General features: G+C 35.8%; 4 protein-coding genes across 4 annotated transcripts; 1 reads left to right on the top strand and 3 right to left on the bottom strand.

The window, feature by feature from the left end:
* Positions 1-2,052: 2,052 nt before the first annotated feature.
* Positions 2,053-3,015, bottom strand: LOC18022661 (FBD-associated F-box protein At4g10400). The gene has a single exon (XM_006405695.2). It carries the CDS (start codon positions 3,013-3,015, stop codon positions 2,053-2,055), a length of 963 nt encoding a protein of 320 aa, XP_006405758.2.
* Positions 3,016-4,285: 1,270 nt separating this feature from the next.
* LOC18022660 (FBD-associated F-box protein At4g10400) lies at positions 4,286-6,427 on the bottom strand. Its single transcript, XM_024158938.1, is given in 5 exon segments — positions 4,286-4,808; positions 4,889-5,029; positions 5,107-5,568; positions 5,571-5,954; positions 6,318-6,427. Coding segments are annotated over 4 exon segments (1,257 nt in total). The 5' UTR covers positions 5,952-5,954; positions 6,318-6,427; the 3' UTR covers positions 4,286-4,535.
* Positions 6,428-6,838: 411 nt separating this feature from the next.
* On the bottom strand, positions 6,839-9,061 carry LOC18022659 (FBD-associated F-box protein At5g38590). Its single transcript, XM_024158937.1, is given in 6 exon segments — positions 6,839-7,217; positions 7,220-7,373; positions 7,447-7,590; positions 7,697-7,950; positions 7,953-8,553; positions 8,637-9,061. Coding segments are annotated over 5 exon segments (1,284 nt in total). The 5' UTR covers positions 8,527-8,553; positions 8,637-9,061; the 3' UTR covers positions 6,839-7,059.
* A 6,341-nt stretch (positions 9,062-15,402) lies between these two features.
* On the top strand, positions 15,403-18,075 carry LOC112088412. The gene is made up of 3 exons (XM_024158688.1): positions 15,403-15,456; positions 15,522-16,968; positions 17,333-18,075. Exons 1-3 carry the CDS (start codon positions 15,403-15,405, stop codon positions 18,073-18,075), a joined length of 2,244 nt encoding a protein of 747 aa, XP_024014456.1.
* The last annotated feature ends 1,912 nt before the right edge of the window (positions 18,076-19,987 follow it).

Here is a 19,987-nt window from a genome sequence, read left to right as displayed (position 1 = left end):
CTGAATCTGCTTTTTTTCTCCAATCAAATGTCCTGGTGCATCAAATGTTCATTGTTACCTCGATTTCTTTTTTTTTTTTTTTTTTTTGGAATAAATGTTAAATTGTATTCAAGAAAAAAAACTGTAATACTTACAACAAACTTTAAAGGTTTAAAGCTTCAGAAATTAAAAGCAAGAACATCAATAGAAATTTTTTAGGCCACCCGGGTGGCGAACCACCGCTGTAACCCATCATCATATCTAGAGCCCTTTAATCTCGCTGTGCTTAGTCGATTTCGCATGTTGACATCCATTTCCCTGAGCAACTGCTGGTAAGACCGATGCTCTTCACCATGTCGCCTGTTGTTTCGCTCTCTCCAAATTGTGTGTACAGCCATTTGCAGAGCATATCGAAGGATAAGCGTTTCCGAGCAATTACGCCTCAGAGCTTGCAGAGTGTCCAATATTTGACGCCAGTTCGTCGACCATCTGTTTCCCAAGACTGTTTTGACCAAGCCTTCCCAGATCCTGCTCGTTTTTTTTTTTTTAACATTGATCTATTATTCTATTACAAATTATGAGAACTATTATGTAATCTTGTCTCCATTAATCTGCAAATTAATAATAAATCGCACCTTCTGAGACTCGAAACCCAGATTTCTTGGTGTAGAAACATTAAAGACCCATTAACCACTAGGCTAAGGAAGCTTCCACGATCCTGCTCGTTTAGGAGCATTGAAAGAAAAGGTGATCCCTCGTTTCTTTAGGCTCTGAACAAAAAGAACAGTCCATCTTTGCATTAAAATTCCACTTTTCCAACCTGTCTCCTGTCGCCAGTCGATTCTTTGCTGCCAACCAAGTGACAAAAAGCATACTATGGTGTGGCATGCTGAAACCAAATGCAAAGATGATCCTTCCATGGAGCTTGTGGAGTCCTTATCTGAATCCAAGTGTCTTTGGTTCGAAATACCCGAATATACTCCCCAACTCTGTTTTTCCAAAGAGGAGTATCGGCCATGGTTATCACTCTGTTTTGCCGAGGTGTTTTAATCTCACCCTCGACAATGGTGAGTGCTTGGAACCAATGAGCTCTCCTTCGTGGCCTATCCAACACACTGCCAAGAGATTCATTTACAGACACTCCCAGATCAATACAGCCACGCGGGCCAAGAGCCTCTAGGAGACAACCAAGCAAGCACCATTCATCATGCCAAAAGGATATCGAATATCCATTTTTAATTTCCCACCTGTAGAGGCCTTTTGTGATTTCTCTATATTTCAGAAGTTTTTTCCATATCCATGACCCCATGGACGAATTTTCTTTAGCAGACCAGAATGAGCCCCTTCGTATCAGGTGCCGTGATATCCAATTCACCCACAGAGATTGTTTAGATGATAGAATCCTCCAAATCAGTTTGAGCATGCAAACCTTATTGGCGAGATCGATAGATGGCAAACCCAGGCCTCCTTCATTCTTCGGTGAGACCGTCGACCATGCAACCTTAGCCTTTTTTGAATTTAAATCCGGACCTGACCATAAGAAGGCAGAACAGAGCTTGTCGATTTCGTTAATACATGATTTAGGAAGGCGAAAAGCTTGAATCCAGAAATTCACAAGACTGAAAATCACTGAACTAAGCAACTGCAAACGACCTCCAAAGGACAAAGATCTTGCAGACCAGGATGATATTCTTGTTCGGATTTTTTCTATAAGAGGCAGATAGTCTGATGCTGTCATTTTACGAGTGAGGAGGGGAAGACCCAAATACCTTACCGGAAGAGAACCATACTCAAATGGAAACTGATTTAGGATCTCATCTTTGACTTCATCTCGAACACCAGCCATGTATATTGTCGATTTCTCAAGACTGATTCGAAGTCCTGAGTGTGTGGCAAAATCGTCGAAGACTTGCAAGGCGCCTTCAACGGATTTTTTATCTCCTTTGACAATCACCATTAGATCATCCGCAAAACAAAGATGAGAGATACTCAAATCCTTACAATTCGGGTGATACTCCATCTTGTTTTCCTTAACTGCTCTGTCAATTGTATTAGATAGGACTTTCATGCAGATCAAAAAGAGATACGGCGAAAGAGAACATCCTTGAAGACAAGACCATCACCACGTACACTAACAGAAGATTCTGTAGATGAGTTTAAAGCCATAGAGTTGAGAAAAATTATCACCTCTGACCTGTTGTCTACTTGGCATAATGTAAGACGCTTGACAGATGTGATTGATCCAATAAGCCTCTCGAGAATAGGAAAGTTAAAATCTACATAGGCCTCCCTCAGCTTAGGCATATTCTCAATCAAACAGTGGGGAATCTTAGAATTAAAATACTCAAGTTTCAAGTACTTCAAAGAAGGAGTCTTTACCACAATCTCATCTAAATAATCACCTTCAAGGAATGTTAAACGTTTCAAAGATGGGACAATAACAATGAACCTTCTCACATTATCACATGCACGTCTTTTCACATATAGATCTTTAAGAACAGGGCAATTAGATAGAAGCCGTTGAAGAGAATCTTCACTGGAGTATACCATCTCTTCAAGTCGCAAAGTTTTCAGAGAAGGAAGGCAAACCATACGAGGAACATCCACAAGAATCGGTCCATAGAGTTTCAAGGTCACGAGCGTTTTGCAGGTATACAAGTTACTCGGCAATATATCCTGCTTGTTCTTGTAATCAGAATAATAAGAAATCTCCACCCCACGGACACAGCGAGAAACTACAGTTAGAACCCACAGTCTGATATCTCCAGGTTCAAAATGTGGATAATAAAACCCGAGACGGAAGCTTTCAATAACCTGAGCTCTATGTAATGGCAGATTTCTGTCAAGAAAACACTTTAACCTCTCGCATTCAGACTTTGAATAACAACTAATAGTGTACTCAAGTTTAGGAAGCCACCACATCCAACGAAAATCCCACTGTTTCGACAAGATGCTAGTGGACACAGCAACTTTGGTTGGAAGAAACGATAATATCTTCACCAGCAAGTCATTAGGCAACTCACTGATTCTGTCCATATATATGTATCTTAAAGATTCAGATAGCAAAGGGGAATAGAGAAAGAGCGTATAACACCAAGAAGCACAAAGACTCGATCGAACTCTGATTTCTTCACTCTCACGGTTGCTTCTAACCTTTTTACAATTTCTCTCTGCTCTCGTCTCTTTATGTCACAAAGGAAAACACAGCCACTCAAAGGAACAGAACAAAACCTAGAAAAATCTGGAATAGAGTTTATTCACATCAAAACGGTCGGTTTTAAATTTGAATTGGAATATGTATTAGCGAACTAATGGTTTAATGCCCTAATGATCTATATTGGAAGATTTTTTTCAGGTTTAGGGAATAAGGATTCGAACTATCGTTTCGTGGGGATATAGATCTTAAACTTTCATTTCATAGTTCAATGTAGATCTGATGCTATATAATAGTTACCATAGATCGTCAACCATTTAATTACCATACTGTTATTGGAATTTTTTGGTTATCATTTCAACTTTAAGAAGTTGGCATTTTATTTCACCAATTCTCTTTTTTTTTTAATATTATATATATATATATTTATTTAATTTTCAAAAATTTGATAACTTGATAACCAACATTGTAATGTGATTTAAGCAGAACCATCCTCGTCACAACTCTAGAAGCTTAAAGAATTTGCATTTTGAGTCTGATTTAGTTCAAGAAACAAAACCAGAAGACGTACATACTAACATTTGAATCATTTGTGGCACTCCTTGCTCTTCTAAGCTCGGAAGAACATCTTCGGTCTACACAAAACAATTTTTTTTTGGGTTAAAGAGGGCCACCAAAACCATAAAAAAAAAAAAAAAAAATTGACAAAAGTCTAGGCTTGATTCATAGAACACAGAATTGAACATCTTCAAGCTTTGGACGTACAAGTCTAGAATTTGATTAATTGGGTTTTCCGAGTAGCTTAATAAAGATTGCAACAATTTTTTTTTTTTTTGCTGAATCTGCTTTACTCTCAAATCACATTTCCTGGTCAATCCATACGATCGTTTATATTCATTTGTTACCTCCATTTTTTCTTGAGAGATGAGGTTTTATCGATTTCTCTACGGAGACTTGAAAGGAATGAAATTGTAGATTTGACCTGTTCGAGCTTCTTGTCAGAAATCAAACACGAACGGAAGAGAGAAAAGAGAAGAAGTCGAAGAAGTCGAAGAAGAAGGAATCGGTCGAATGGTGGAAGAATTTAACCGAACCAATCGGTTTGTATTTGGTTTCGGTTATAAACCTCAACCGAAAACCCCAAATTCTCTGAAAGAGAAGCTATTTTTTTCTAGCATCTTTACTACCTCAAAACAAGCATTCTTCAAGATAGAGATTCCTCTCTGATCTCTTAACAAGCTAGAGTATAATAAGGGGAACAAATCCTATCAAAAGATCAAATTATGTGTATGATTTATACTACTAAATGATCATACACATAATATGTAGCTCGAGATGATAGAAAACTAACCACAAGCAGTTTTAGCAGCAAGCTAGACAAGGAGAGAACAAGAAGTACAAATCACCAATCAAACACAAGTTGGCATTTAGTTGAAGCTCGGGAAGAAAGTGCCAACTCTCGTATCATGTCAAGGGTCTCAAACTCGTGATCTTCAGACAAGATTGTTGCGGTCTTTAAGCGACGGGCATTTTTCAGGATATAAACCACAAGATCTCTCTCTTCGGGTCTTCCTAAGTACCTCTCAAACTTGAAAGTTCTTAGACTCGACAACATACATTCAGGAACAGTACTTGGTTGATTCCAGAAGAGTACTACACCATTAGGTTCATGATCCTGAGATCCAAGACGAAGGATTAGATTGACAACCATAGTGTGCATCATGGAAACAATAATAGTATACCGAAGAAACTTACTTCCATTTCCAAGAGATGTAGCACACGTAATTTAGGCGAATCTCTGAGCAACCTTACAACCACATTCGACGCATATGCTCGGCATTTACATAGTTTCAGATGTACAAGCTGTTTGAAGACAAAACCATCACCATACACATTCTGCGCACAATATTAATATCAGTAACAGAAGATTCTATTAATGAGATTGAAGACATAGAGTTGAGAAATCTGATTACCTCTGAACTATTGCCTAATAGGCATATTATGAGAATCTTGACAGATGTGATTGACCCAATAAGCCTCTCAATACATGGAAAGATAGCATCTACATATGCCTCCCCCAGCTTAGGAATATTCTCAATCAAAAAGTGGTGACTCTTCATATTTGAATAATCAAATTTCAAATACTCCAAAGAAGGAGTATTTATCACAAACTCATCTAACTCATTATATATTATGAGTGTTAAACGCTGCAAAGACGGGACGATAACAATGAACTTTCTCATATTATCATCTTCACATCCTTCCACAGATAGATCTTTAAGAACAGGGCAATTAGATAGAAGTCGTTGCAGAGAATCTTCATTGAGGTATGTCACTGCTTCAAGTTGCAAAGTTTTCAGACAAGGAAGACAAACCATACGAGGAACATCCACAAGAATCTTTCCATCGAGTTTCAAGGTCACGAGCGATTTGCAAAGGTATACAAGCTACTCGGCAATATATCCAGCTTCTTCTGGCAAGGATAGTAGAAAATATCCAGCTCATGGACGTAGCGAGAAACTACAGTTAGAACCCACAGTTTGATATCTCCAGGTTCTAAATGTGGATAACGAATCTGGAGACGGAAGCTTTCAATAACCGGAGCTCTATGTAATGGCAGATTTCTATCAAGAAAACACTTTAACCTCTTGTATTCAGACACTGAATGATTTTCACTACCGTACTCAAGTTTAGGCAGCCACATCCAAAGAAACTCCCATTGTTTGGACAAGATGCTAGTGGACACAGCTACTTTTGTTGGAAGAAACGATAAGATCTTCACCAGCAATTCGTCAGACAACCCACTGATTCTGCCCATAACCTGACAAAATAAACGAAGAAATCACCGTAAGACTAACGAAGTTCTTCTGAAGCCAAACAAACGATTAATTTGAAACAAATGGACAAGACAAAACCTAGACTTGATGAAATAACAAATGAAACCATAACCACGCGAAGAAATTGGACAAAACCTAGATTCTGATGAAATAAAACCTAGAATTGAACATCTTCAAGCTTCCCAAACGAGCAAGTCTAAAACTTGATCAATTGGGTTTATTCACGTGCACATCTAATAGCCGATTAGCTTAAGACATATCCAAACATTTCTGCGGAATCTGAGTTTTTTTCCTCCAATCCCACATTTCCCTGGTAAATGTAAACGATCAATCACTTTCACTGTTACCTCGATTTTTCTTAGGAGAATCGCCAATTGTTGAGTTAAAGAACCAGAATTGCTTCTGTGTGAAGAGAGAAGTCAAGTCGAGTGAGGAAGAAGAAGGAGAGTGAAATTAGGACTCAAGGGTTAGCAAACCGATTGGTTATATTTGGTTTCGGATCCGATTTGAACCGAAAAGTAAACCCAAAATATCTTTTAAAAAAAAAAAATCTAATTTTTATACGTCACCTCTACTCAATATCTGAATCAACGCCTTCAAACTTACGAACAAGTCTAAAATCTATAAGAACAAGTCTTAATATTTCTAGTGGAGTCTGCTTTTCTCCTCCATTAATAAAACCTAAAAAAAAAACTAATTACTAGTTTGGCGAAATTCACTTTAAGATTTCTCCCATTTCGGATAATTTTATAACAAACATTAGTTTGATTTCCAATATGGGATTAAGCCAAAACCAATCCTAATCAACTCTATCAAAAGCTTAAAGCATTTGCATTTCTTAATGCTTTAAGCTTTTAATAGAGTTGTGAAGATTCTTTCTTCACACCTTTGCTTACAAAATCTAATTGCAAATTAGCTTTGAGAAAGAATCGCTTTTTTCCTCTAAACGAATCATTTGCATTTGAGAATCAACGCCTCCAAACTTACGAACAAGTCTATAAACTGGGGTTTCCATAAGAACAAGTCTTAACATTTCTTGCGGAATCTGCTTTTTCTCCTCCAATCACATTCCCTAGTGAATCTATACGATCATTCAGATTCAGATTCTCTATCAGCATCATCCTCAACAAAAACGAGCTCGCATGTGCTTGAAGCTCGGGAAGAAAGTGTCAACTCCTTAATCATCTCAAGGTTTGACACACGATATTCCACTGTATCAGCCAAGATTGTTGCCTTCTTTAAGCACAAGCGTTCTTCAAAATGTAAACCGCAATGTCTCTCTCTTGTGGTCTCCCAAAGTATCGTGACCAGTTGAGAATTTGTAGACTCGACAATAGGCATTGAGGAACAGGACTCGGTTGATTCCAGCGAACCATCTCACCACACTCATCAATCCAATGACCCTAAGAGCAGAAGAATTAGAATTAAACCATACTGCGCAATTCAGACAAAACCAAAGATAGTTAATTAACTTACTTCTATTACACCGATGTCTAACACTCGTAAGTTTGGAGAATCTTTGAGAAATTGGCCAAGGAGTTTCAACGAATCATTTTTGCAAACACATAGCGTCAGATGTTCAAGCTGGTTAAAAACTAAACCATCACCATACACATCATCCTGCACCCACGATATTAGAAGTTATTAACAGAGGATTCCACAAATTTGAGATTGAAAAGACTTGCAATTGATAAAATGAAAAAAAAACAAAACAAAACATGATTACCTGTGAACATATTGTAAGACGCTTGACAGATGTGACTGATCCAATAAAACTCTTGAGATCATGTGAGAAAAAATCAACATATGCTTCATACAACTTTGGCATACTCTTAATATCAGAGTAGTGTACCATATTATTCTGGTCATCAAGTTTTAAATACTTCAAAGAAGGAGCGTCTATCACATACCCTTCTAAAACCAAATCATGACCAATATAGAGTGATAACCTCTGTAAAGACGGGACAATAACAGTGAACACTTATCGTGTTCACCATCATAATGCATCGATAGTTCTTCAAGAACAGGACATATTGATAGAAGCCGTTGAAGAGATTCTTGATTAGGGTATGCAACACTTTCAAGCTCCAAGGTTTTCAGAGAGGGAAGACAAACCGTTGAGGGAACATCCTCGAGAGTCAACTATCTGAGTTTCAGGACCACAAGCGATTTGCAGGTGTAAAAGCTGCTCGGGAATATGTTTCCATTATCTGAATCATAAGTAATATTCAGCTCACGTACACTGTGAGAAACAGCGATTTCAACCCACCGTTTGATATCTTCAGGATTAAAAAGTGGATTACGACTAATGAGGTCGAGACGCAAGCTTTCTATGACCGGAGCTCTATGTAATGGCAGATTCTTGTTAATAAATTCCCAAAGTCCTGCAGACCCTTCTCCACAACAAAATCTACTACTGTAATCAAGATTAGGCAACCACATCCAAAGACAGTTCCATCGCTTAGACAAGATGCTTGTCGACACAGCAACTTGTGTTGGAACAAACGATAACATCTTCACCAGCAAATCATCAGGCAGCTGACTGATTCTGTCCATATCATACAACTTGGATTCTGGTCTTACCTGAGCAAAATTACAAAAATATATCAACAACCGTAAGACTCAAAAGGGTTTTGGCTAAAGCTCAAGCAAATGAATTAGTTTACCAGAGGAAACACAGCAAACACACAGGAACAGAACAAAACCCTAGAAGAAAAGACCTGTGAAGTTAACGAACGGCTAGATCTCTGCTCGGAAAGCGGAGTCAAATCGGAAGTTCCACAAGAAAGTGCGAAACTTTTCTGAATAAATGTGAATGAATCTTAGATTTATGAATGGAGAAAGGGCAAATGAACAGAACAAAACCCTATAAAAACCCTGTAAAGAAAGTAACTAGTGGCTCGATTTCTGCCCGGAAATCGGAATATAAATCGGAAGTTCCACACGAAATGAGAAAGCAATAAAAGTGATTGAATCTCTGAGAGTTGACAAAAGGGAGTATCAAAAATGAAACTTGAATCGAGGACAATAAGAAGAAGGAAATAGAGAATATCGGAGAGTAATCGAAATCACAAGCGACGGAGCGAGCTTGGTTCCCTCATGGTCGCTACATACCAATCGTTTCAAATTCTTTATGTACCGAATAGTCTAATGATCTAATTTTTTTTGGGCCTGGTAAAGCCTTATGTTGGCACTAAAACAGTTTAATAAATAAATAATAATTGGAATTTGTTTGGTGGATAAAAATGTTGGAGAATATACTACTGATATGATTTTTATTTGATTGTTTAAAAATCTAATAATAATTTGAATTCATTTGTTTTTTATTTTTGAATATATTTGCTTGTTATCTTTTGATTAGATAACAAACAAATAATTTAATTTAAATAGTTTTGAGATCTTTTGATCACTATAGTAATTTTTTGAAATATTATGACCTTATTCAATTTTAATCACTGTTTTATATGTTTTAAACATCACAAATACTGTCATATATATTTTTTATTTTTTTTGTTAGAGTTTTTTTTTGAAATTTCAGTTTTTTTTTTTATGTTTTGAAACGACATTACATTGCTTTTTAAATAGTTTCTATTTTTTGTTTCTTTTTAAATTTTTGTTAGATTTTTTTTAAATTTTGGAAACATAAGAAATGGTAATCACTAAGAGATATAAATTTCACTTAAATTTTTTTTTGTTATTTTGTTTTTTTTTTCAAATATTTTGGTTATATATAATTTTAAAAGCGGTTTAATTGACTATAAAATTAAACATTAAACCATATTAATTTAGACCGGTTTGTTTTAAGTTTTTTTGTACATATCATGAGATAAGAACCAATGAAAAAATGACACATAATTGCAAAATAAGGCTAAATGGTCTTTTTACAGCCGAAATTTTGACTATGAAATTAAAAATTAAACTATAATAATTTAAAATTAGTCATGATTTTATATATAGATTGCATTTAGGTTTTAACTTATGACGATTATTGTAGATTTTCCTTTTTACTTTTTAAAAGATAAACATAATTTTCCTTAAAAAATTATCTATATAACGTATATTAGTAATTTAACGTTTTTTGTAGTTTGTATTATGAGCAATATTTTCGATTTGTTTGTATATACATTTTTTGTAGTTTGTAGTTTGTATATTTTGTTTTTTAAATTTCGAGAACATATGACAAGGTAAATTTGTAGTTTTTTGTGTTATTTTTTAAAAACGTTTTTGTTTATTTTTTTTATAAATTTCGGTTTAATATAATTTTAAAAACGATTTGATTTGACAGCGAAATTAAGTATTTAACCATAAAAATTTAGACCGATTTTTTTAAGTTTTTTACACGTCACCAGATAAGAACCAATAAAAATATAACACGTAATTGGAAAATATGGCTAAACGGTCTTTTTGCGGTCGAAATTGATTCTGGAGCTGACACGTAAGCAAAAAACGGTGAAACTCGCTGTGGGCACGACACATAAGTAAATCACTACACAAATAAGTATATAGATAAAATATTAAGGATTTTTCTGGCAAATAAAAAACAAAAATCTTTTTCACCCTAAAAACTTTTGGAGTTAAAATGACCACATGAAATAACGTTATTGATATTTTTTTAGAGTATTATGACTATATACCAAAAGATAATATGAAAATTAACTCAAGCTGCAAAACACTATTCAGTTGATGTTTTTAATTGAAAAATTCCCTTAAAACCCTTATTCCATTTATCTCTTCATATGATTTCTCTCTCATGGTGTAGGTTCAGATTCTCAAAAAGGTATCATGAAATTTTCTTGTCTCTTTCATACACAACTATTTGCAGTTTCCAAAACACATAAGATAAAAGAGAAAACGATAGATTAATAGAGAGAGAAATTGTATATATATTGAATAAAACTATTTATTATGGGAAATCTCCTATAACTGATTTTCACTCTAAATTTTGAAAGCGATATCCTTGTTAGCATCTCTACTTCTTAACAATATGTAATACTTATAAGGTGTTAACTAGTATGTTAACATATTAACAATAATATTGTACTTATAATGTTTGGATAATACTTGTTATTATTGTTGTCATGTTAGTAAATATCAGATAATACGTCCACAAACACTATATATTAATTATTGTTATCATCTTAATAAATATCTGATACTTTTGTTAACACGTTAACAACTATCATATATTTTATTGCACCATAATAACATACTATGTTAACATGTTATAATATTTAGATATTATTGTTAACAATAGAGCTGTTAACATATATTATTGTTAACAAGTAGATATATGTTAACCATGTAACAATAAGCATTGTTAACATGTTAGCTTGTATTACATACTATTGTTAGTATAATACTGACAAACAATAACACTTATATGTAGTTATCAGATATTGATACAGTAAAATTAGCAGACTTTGACGATAATACATGGACCGTTATGTCATCATCACCACATAATACTTGAATCCACTATATCTTATGGCAGGCGACATGTGTCATTATTCAGACAACTGTCGGCTAAATCCTTTGTTTTTTGCAGGTTCTACTCGTAATTGAGTCAGAGAGAACTAGAGGTAGAAAGGGAATGATTTGCTGATATGGCATAAGAGACCTAATATTAAACTTTCTTTTGGTATACAATACATTTAATGGTCAACTTTTGGTACAGACAAAATGATCCTTTACTATAGAGAAATTTACACTTAGTATCTCTTTCTGAGTTTAGTTTACACAAAATATCACTTTCTGCTACTATAACACTTATTCAGCTTTTAGATTAGCTAAATTACAATTCTATCCTTGTCAATTACACATAATTACAAATAAAAATAAAAAGTCACACTTTTTCTCTTGTCTTTCTTTCTCTACGACTACAATATATTTTATTTCTTTATTTTTTTTATTTCCTCTCTTTCCTCAAACTTATATTTCTCATATTTGATTTTGTTTATTTTCTTTTTATAAAAAATAATTTTGCAATTATTTTCACACTATCAGTTATATTTATTTTATGTTTATATTTTGATACTTATTTTATAATAGTTTACATAATTATATAATTTATATATATATTATATAAAAATACACATATATATGTAGTGTACATGTATATCATATTACCGCGGAACAGTATATATGTTCATGTAATTGCATCCACTTGTACCATATGTGCGTGAATACATTTATATATCCATGTAACTTCGTCCACATGGACTACATGTTCGTGGATACGTCTAAATATGGATACATGTACGTATCCACGTGGACACAACTATATAACTGTATGTACGTTTTATCTAATTATACGTATTACATATAAGTAAACTATTGAAAAATGGTACTCAAAATAAAGATATAAAAGAGATATAACTGATAGTGTAAAAATAACTATGAAATTATTTTTTTTAAAATAAGAAAATAAATTAAATAAAATATAGAGAAAATAAGTGTGAGAAAAAGAGAGGAAAGAGAAAAGAAAAAGAAAAAAAAATGTCGTAAGGGAGACAAGAGAGAGAGAGTGTGACTTTTTATTTTTAATTTGATTTATTTTTAGCCCAAAAATAACAAAGAGTAAAAGAAGGATAAAATTGTAATTTAGCCCATGTAAAAGCTCAATAATAGCAGAAAGTGATATTATGTGTAGTTGAAAGAAACAAAGTGATATAAATTGTAAGCGACTCTTTACAATATCTATATGTTTCCCTTTCCTAGAAGATAGCCCATAGTTCTTTAATATAAGAGGAGTGTACTCGAGTACCTCTCTAACTCAACTATTTACTTATCCCAACTCTAGTTTCAAAAAGATGATCCTAGTCAAACTACATCATTTATTTATGTTATATATTTATGTGTTTTTTTTTTAAATTAAAAAGCATACTATATTCACTTTACCCTATTCCTTAAAAAGAACATCATTTGGAGTTCTTTTTTTTGTTTTGTTTATGTGGTCACCAGATTTTTTTAGTTGTTTTCCACAGATTTCGAGTGGCTATTAAGGAATAGCATACATTTGATCAAAATAAAAAAATTTATGTATATGTGTATCAATTATTATCATATTCACTGATCTCGGTTATGCAAAAATATATAAAGTGTACTATTTTCTTGAGCATTGTGACTATATACCAAAATATAATATGAAAATTAACTTTAATTGTAAAACACTATTCAGTTGATGTTTTTGATTTAGAAATTCCCTTAAAACCCCTATTCCATTTATCTCTTCATATGCTTTCTCTCTCATGGTGTGGGTCCAGATTCTTAAAAAGATGTCATGAAATTTTCTTGTCTTTCTCATATGCAACTGTTTGCAGTTTCCAAAACACATAAGATAAAAGAGAAAACGACAGATTAAAAGAGAGAGAAATTGTATATTTATTGAGTGAAACTATTTCCTAGGGGAAATCGCCTATAACATATTTTCACTCTAAATTTCGAAAGTGATATCCTTGTTAGCATCTCTACTTGTTAACTTGTTAACAATATGTAATACTTATAATGTGTTAACTAGTATGTTAACATATTAACAATAATATTATACTTATAACGTTTGGATAATACTTGTTATTATTATAATCATGTTACTAAATATCAGGTAATACGTCCACAAATACTATCTATTATTGTTAACATCTTAATAAATATCTGATATATTTGTTAACACGTTAACAACTATCATATATTTTAACATACTATGTTAACATGTTACAATATTTAGATATTATTATTAGCAAGTAGAGCTATTAACATATATATTGTTAACATATATCATTAATAACATGCAACAATAAGCATTGTAAACATGTTAGCTTGTATTACATATTATTGTTAGCATAATACGGATAAACAATAACACTCATATGTAGGTATCGGTTATAGATACAGTAAAGTTAGCAGACATTAATGATAATACAGGGACCGTTATGTCGTCATCACCACATAATACTTGGATACACTATATCTTATGGCAGGCAATATGTGTCATTATTCAGGCAACTGTCGGCTAGATCCTTTTTTTTTTCTACAGGTTCTACTTGTAATTGAGTCAGAGAGAACTAGGGGTAGAAAGGGAATAATTTGCTGATGTGGCATAAAGGACCTAATATTAAACTTTCTTTTGGTATATAATGCATTTAGCGGTCAACTTTTGGTACTAACAAAATGATCCTTTACTATATCTATATGTTTCCCTTTCCAAGAACATAGCCCATAGTTCTTTAATATAAGTGAACTGTACTCGAGTACCTCTCTGACTCCACTATTTACTTATCCCAACTCTAATTTCAAAAAGATGATCATAGTCGAACTAGATCATTTATTTATGTTATATATTTAGGTGTTTTCTTTGTAATTGAAAAGGATACTTTATTCACCTTACCTTATTCCTTAAAAAGAGCATCATTTGGAGTTCTTTTTTTTTTGGTTTATGTGGTAACTAGATTTTTTTAGTTGTTTCCCACAGATTTCGAGTGGCAATTAAAGAATAGCATACATTTGATCAAAACAAAAAAATTATGTATATATATATGTGTATCAATTATTATCAAATTCACTGATCTCGGTTATGCACAAATATAAAAAGTAAACTTTTTTATTAAGTATTATGACTATATACTAAAAGATAATATGGAAATTAACTCTATCTGCAAAACACTATTCAGTTGATGTTTTTGATTGAGAAATTCCCTTAAAACCCCTATTCCATTTATCTCTTCATATGGTTTCTCTCTCATGGTGTAGGTCCAGATTCTCAAAAAGGTGTCATGAAATTTTCTTGTCTCTTTCATATACAACTGTTTGCAGTTTCCAAAACACATAAGATAAAAGAGAAAACGACAGATTAATAGAGAGAGAAATTGTATATATATTGAGTAAAACTATTTATTAGGGGAAATCTCCTATATCTGATTTTCACTCTAAATTTTGAAAGCGATATCCTTGTTAGCACCTCTACTTGTTAACTTGTTAACCATATGTAATACTTATAATGTGGTAACTAGTATGTTAACATATTAACAATAATATTGTACTTATAACGTTTGGATAATACTTGTTATTATTATAATCATGTTAGTAAATATCAGATAATACGTCCACAAACACTATCTATTATTGTTATCATCTTAATAAATATCTGATATTTTTGTTAATGCGTTAACAACTATCGTATATTTTACCTTACTATGTTAACATGTTACAATATTTAGATATTATTGTTAAACAAGTAGAGCTGTTAACATATATTATTGTTAACATATATCATGTAACAATAAGAATTATTAACATGTTAGCTTGTATTACATATTATTGTTAGCATAATACGGACAAACGAAGGGCTGACGTGGCATCCTAGGGCGATCCAAAAGGCGATTTCGAATCTTGACCTTCTCCTTTACGGTAGGGTTCCGGCGGCCGCCGCAGGTGCCCATGTCGATGGAGATGGGTCCTTCAGAGCAGGGGGACACGACGGAGGAGGTGATCGTGAGTGCGGGGGGGGGGGGGGGGGGTTGGAAAGGGGGTGGGAGAAAAATTTGAATTTGGAAAAGAAAGACTCTGGTGAGGTGACCGTGGAGAAGGGTGCAAAGGTCTCAGAGGTTGCTTTGTCGGAGGAACCTGAAGAGGGGGAAATCACGGTTGGGAGTGCAGTAGACCTAAAAAACACGTTCGATGGCGAGATGGTTTTAGGAGACAAAAACCCTAAGGTGGACAAAACAGAAGTGAAAACGGTATCTTGGGCGTCGGTGGTTAGAACCAGGACGGAGATGGTGCACTATGATCTGACGGTAGAAGAGATCGATGGTATTCCGACGACTACACTACCAGGCAATGCCCTCAAGGACTCTCCTCTTTGGGCTGATTTCTTAGTGGGCAAGTTTCTATCAACAGCTCCTTTTGTTGGTAAAATTCATGCGCTGGTGAACCGTATCTGGACTTGGGGTGACAAAACGGTGAAGATTGATGTGTACGTTGTGGATAGCACCACAGTTCGATTTCGAATCAAGGATCAAAACGTTAAAGCGAGAGTCTTGCGCAGGGGAATGTGGAATCTCTGTGATGTCCCTATGGTGGTGACTAAATGGAGTCCCATTGCAGAAAAGGAACAACCTGAGATGACATCAATCCCTTTGTGGGTTGTTGTTAAGAAAGTCCCGCCACACCTATACTCATGGTTGGGTCTAAGTGCTTTAACAAGTCCTCTGGGTACCCCGAAGAAGCTTCACCCAGACACTGAGGCCTGCAAAAATCTAGAAGAGGCTAAAGTTTTTGTTGAGGTCAATTTAACAAAAGCTTTGCCAACATGTTTTCGGTTCAAGTCGGAGACTGGACCTGACTTTGTGGTAGATTATGTTTTCCCATGGCTACCTCCGTTTTGTGAAGGATGTAACAAATGGGGACACTTGAGCAAGGAATGCGTTTCACGCAAACAGGACGGTGTTGTAAGGGCTGAACACAAAGATACGTATGTGGAGGTTGTGTCACAAGACAAAGTAAACTTTCCAGTGTCGAAGGAACTGGGTTGTGGAACAGTAACTGGTACTTCGGGATCACAAAACAGGGAAACAGAGAACCCTAAACAAACAGATGATGCGATGGGATGGATTACTCCTTCTAAACCAAGTAAAAGCCCGGTAAAGAAGGCAGAATTGAAATTTGGTGAAGTGTCAATTCTGTCTAACTCACGCTTTGAAATCCTAAGCAACAAAGGTGATAACGGAGAAGAAATTGGGGAACTTATTACTCAAGGGGAGGACATAAGTTCTATGGAGGAGATCGGTCATGTGGCGAAACCAGAGCAGAAGCTCGAAGTTGAAACAGAACGAGCTGCGCCTACCATTCCTGAAGTGGGTCAGGCCACTAAACGAGGTCCAAAGGATTCTGGGGGAGGTGTGCTGCGATTGCCGCTACCACGGTCCTCAAAGAATTCTCATAAGTTCATCTCCAATTCCAGCACCGCAAACGCAAAGGAGGTTAATCCTAGTGCTCGAGGATCCCGTAATTCTTCAAAAAATTGTTAATGTCGGGTTTCTTCTGGAATATCCGAGGTCTCAATAAGAAAAGCAAACATGTGGTGATAAGAGACTGGATCCAGAGAGGAAATTTTGATTTCGGGTGCTTACTTGAAACGAAGGTAAAAGAGGGCAAAGCAGACAGCATCTTCTCGAAGTGCTTCAAAGGCTGGTCGCTTTTATCGAATTACGAGGAGCATAGGTTAGGGAGATTATGGTTTGTTTGGAGTACAAGTACTAGAGTCACACCAGTGTATAAATCTTCGCAGATGATTACAGCTTTGGTGATGATTGATGGGCAGAATGAGGAGTTTTTGTCACTTTCGTCTATGCCTCTAATTTTAGTGAAGACAGGAAGAAGCTTTGGGAGGACTTGAGGGCCCACAGGGACTCTCTGTTGTTTCGTGGAAAAGCTTGGATGATCAGTGGGGATTTTAATGAAATACTAAAGGCTGAGGAGCATTCCTTATACGATGTCTCGCCTTCTATTCCGCTGGGAATTAGGGATTTTCAGGAGATGGTGAACCACTGCGAGCTTATTGATTTAACGCATCAAGGGCCGTTATACACTTGGTGTAATAAACGAAGAGAAGGTTTAATCTGCAAGAAGCTTGACCGTATTTTGGTGAATCAGGAGTGGTGCTCCAAGTATGATCGATCATATAGCGTATTCGAGCCGGGAGGATGTTCTGACCATCTTCGCTGCAGATTCTACATTAAGGAGCCTAGTGGAAGAATTACAAAGCCGTTTAAATACTCCAATGCTATCGCGTCCCACCCGGATTTTTTGAAGGTTGTGAAAGAGCTATGGGACTCTACCTCTCCCCTGTATCACTCGACATCTGCGACGTATAGAATGACGAAGAAGCTCAAGCTGATGAAACCCTATATGAGAAAGATGGGAAGAGATCTGTTAGCTGATATTTCCAAGAGGACTAAAGCTGCGTATACTCTGTTATGTGAGTTGCAGAGCAAGACGATGCTTAATCCAACTTCTACGGCAGTCGATGAGGAAGTAACTGCTTTAGCGTCATGGAATAGACTGGCGGACATTGAGGAGAAGTTCCTTTGTCAAAAAGCCAAATTACATTAGTTGAAAATCGGAGATAAAACAATAAAACCTTCCACAATGCAGCAAAAAACAGGGAAATGAGGAATAGTATTAGTGAGATAAAGCGAGGAGATGGTAACTCGGTCGCTGATCAAGAAGGTATCAAGCAGGAGGCAATCCGATACTTTCAGGAGTTTCTAACAGCCACCCCAGATGATTTCGAAGCTTGGTCCTTAGAGGATTTGAGAGGTCTGTTGGACTTTCGCTGTAATGAGGAGGATTCTCAGTCTCTCACCAAGGAAGTTACGACCGATGAGATTTGTACAACCTTGTTCTCAATGCCTGGTAATAAGTCACCTGGTCCAGATGGTTTTACCAGCGAATTTTTTAGAGACTCTTGGTCAGTCGTAGGTGATGATGTGGTAAAAGCGACTCAGTCTTTTTTCAAATTTGGATTTTTGCCAAAAGGAGTCAACTCTACTATTTTGGCCCTTATCCCAAAGAAGAAGGAAGCTTTGGAAATGAAAGATTATAGACCCATCTCTTGTTGCAATGTCCTCTATAAGGCCATCTCAAAAATCCTAGCTAATCATCTCAAAGAGATCCTTCCCAAGTTCATCTCTGCAAATCAGTCTGCTTTTGTCAAAAACAGATTGTTGATGGAAAATGTCTTGCTAGCTACTGATCTGGTGAAAGATTACCACAAGGATACCATATCCCCAAGATGTGCAATGAAGATTGACATCTCGAAGGCTTTTGATTCTGTGCAATGGACCTTTCTATTGAATACTCTTAAGGCGATGGAGTTTCCAGATGAGTTTATACACTGGATCAACCTTTGTATCTCATCTGCTTCTTTTTCGGTTCAGGTCAATGGAGAGTTAGCTGGGTATTTTGGAAGTACAAGAGGGTTGCGGCAAGGATGTTCTCTCTCGCCATATCTATTTGTTATTTGCATGAACGTGCTATCAAAACAAATCGATAAAGCTGCGAAGGAAAAATGATCAGTTACCACCTGAATTGTAAAAACATAAACCTCACCCATTTATGTTTTGCCGACGACTTGCTGGTCTTTGTCAGAGGAGAGAAACGATCGATAGAAGGAGTGCTGAAAGTTTTTGACGAGTTTGCAACTCGAACTGGGCTTAAGATCAGTTTAGAAAAATCCACTCTTTACATGGCTGGAATTCCAGAATCATCGCAAGCAGAGATCTTAGCCCAGTTCCCATTCGCAGACGGAGATCTTCCGGTAAGATATCTTGGATTGCCTTTGCTAACAAAGAAAATGAAACCTGCGGATTACTTGCCGCTCATTGAAAACATTCGGAACCGAATCTCTTCGTGGACAGCTCGGGCGCTTTCTTTTGCAGGACGTCTACAGTTGGTAAGATCGGTGATTTTTAGTATCACCAACTTCTGGATATCGGCTTTTAGACTTTCTAAAGCTTGTGTTGCAGAAATTGGTAAGCTCTGTTCGGCTTTTCTCTGGTCTGGCCCTGCTTTAAACGCGAGAAAAGCCAAAATAGCTTGGAAGGATATATGCATTCCCAAAGAAGAGGGAGGTTTGGGTCTCAAATCGTTGGAAGAAGCAAACAGGGTTAGCTGTCTGAAACTGGTATGGCGAATTTTGTCTGGGAAGGACTCTCTTTGGGTAAACTGGGTTCAACGTCAGCTTATTCGAAATGGGTCTTTCTGGGTGATTAAGGACACAACAACTCTGGGTTCATGGATGTGGAAGAAAATTATTAAATACAGAGAGCTGGCAAAGCTTTTTCATAAGATGGAGGTGAGAAATGGTAATACAACTTCGTTTTGGTACGATCACTGGTGTGGGATGGGTCGTTTGATTGACAGAGTCGGTGAGAGGGGTTTTTTAGACATGGGTATTAACCAACATGTGACTGTGAGTATGGTAATGAATCGGCGAAGGAGAAGAAGTCACCGTCAAGCAGTC

The sequence above is a fragment of the Eutrema salsugineum genome, unplaced genomic scaffold (assembly GCF_000478725.1).
Source record: "Eutrema salsugineum unplaced genomic scaffold, Eutsalg1_0 scaffold_14, whole genome shotgun sequence".
NCBI lineage: Eukaryota > Viridiplantae > Streptophyta > Magnoliopsida > Brassicales > Brassicaceae > Eutrema > Eutrema salsugineum.
The sequence above is the reverse complement of the archived record's forward strand: the minus strand, read 5'-3'. Positions and strand labels throughout refer to the sequence as shown.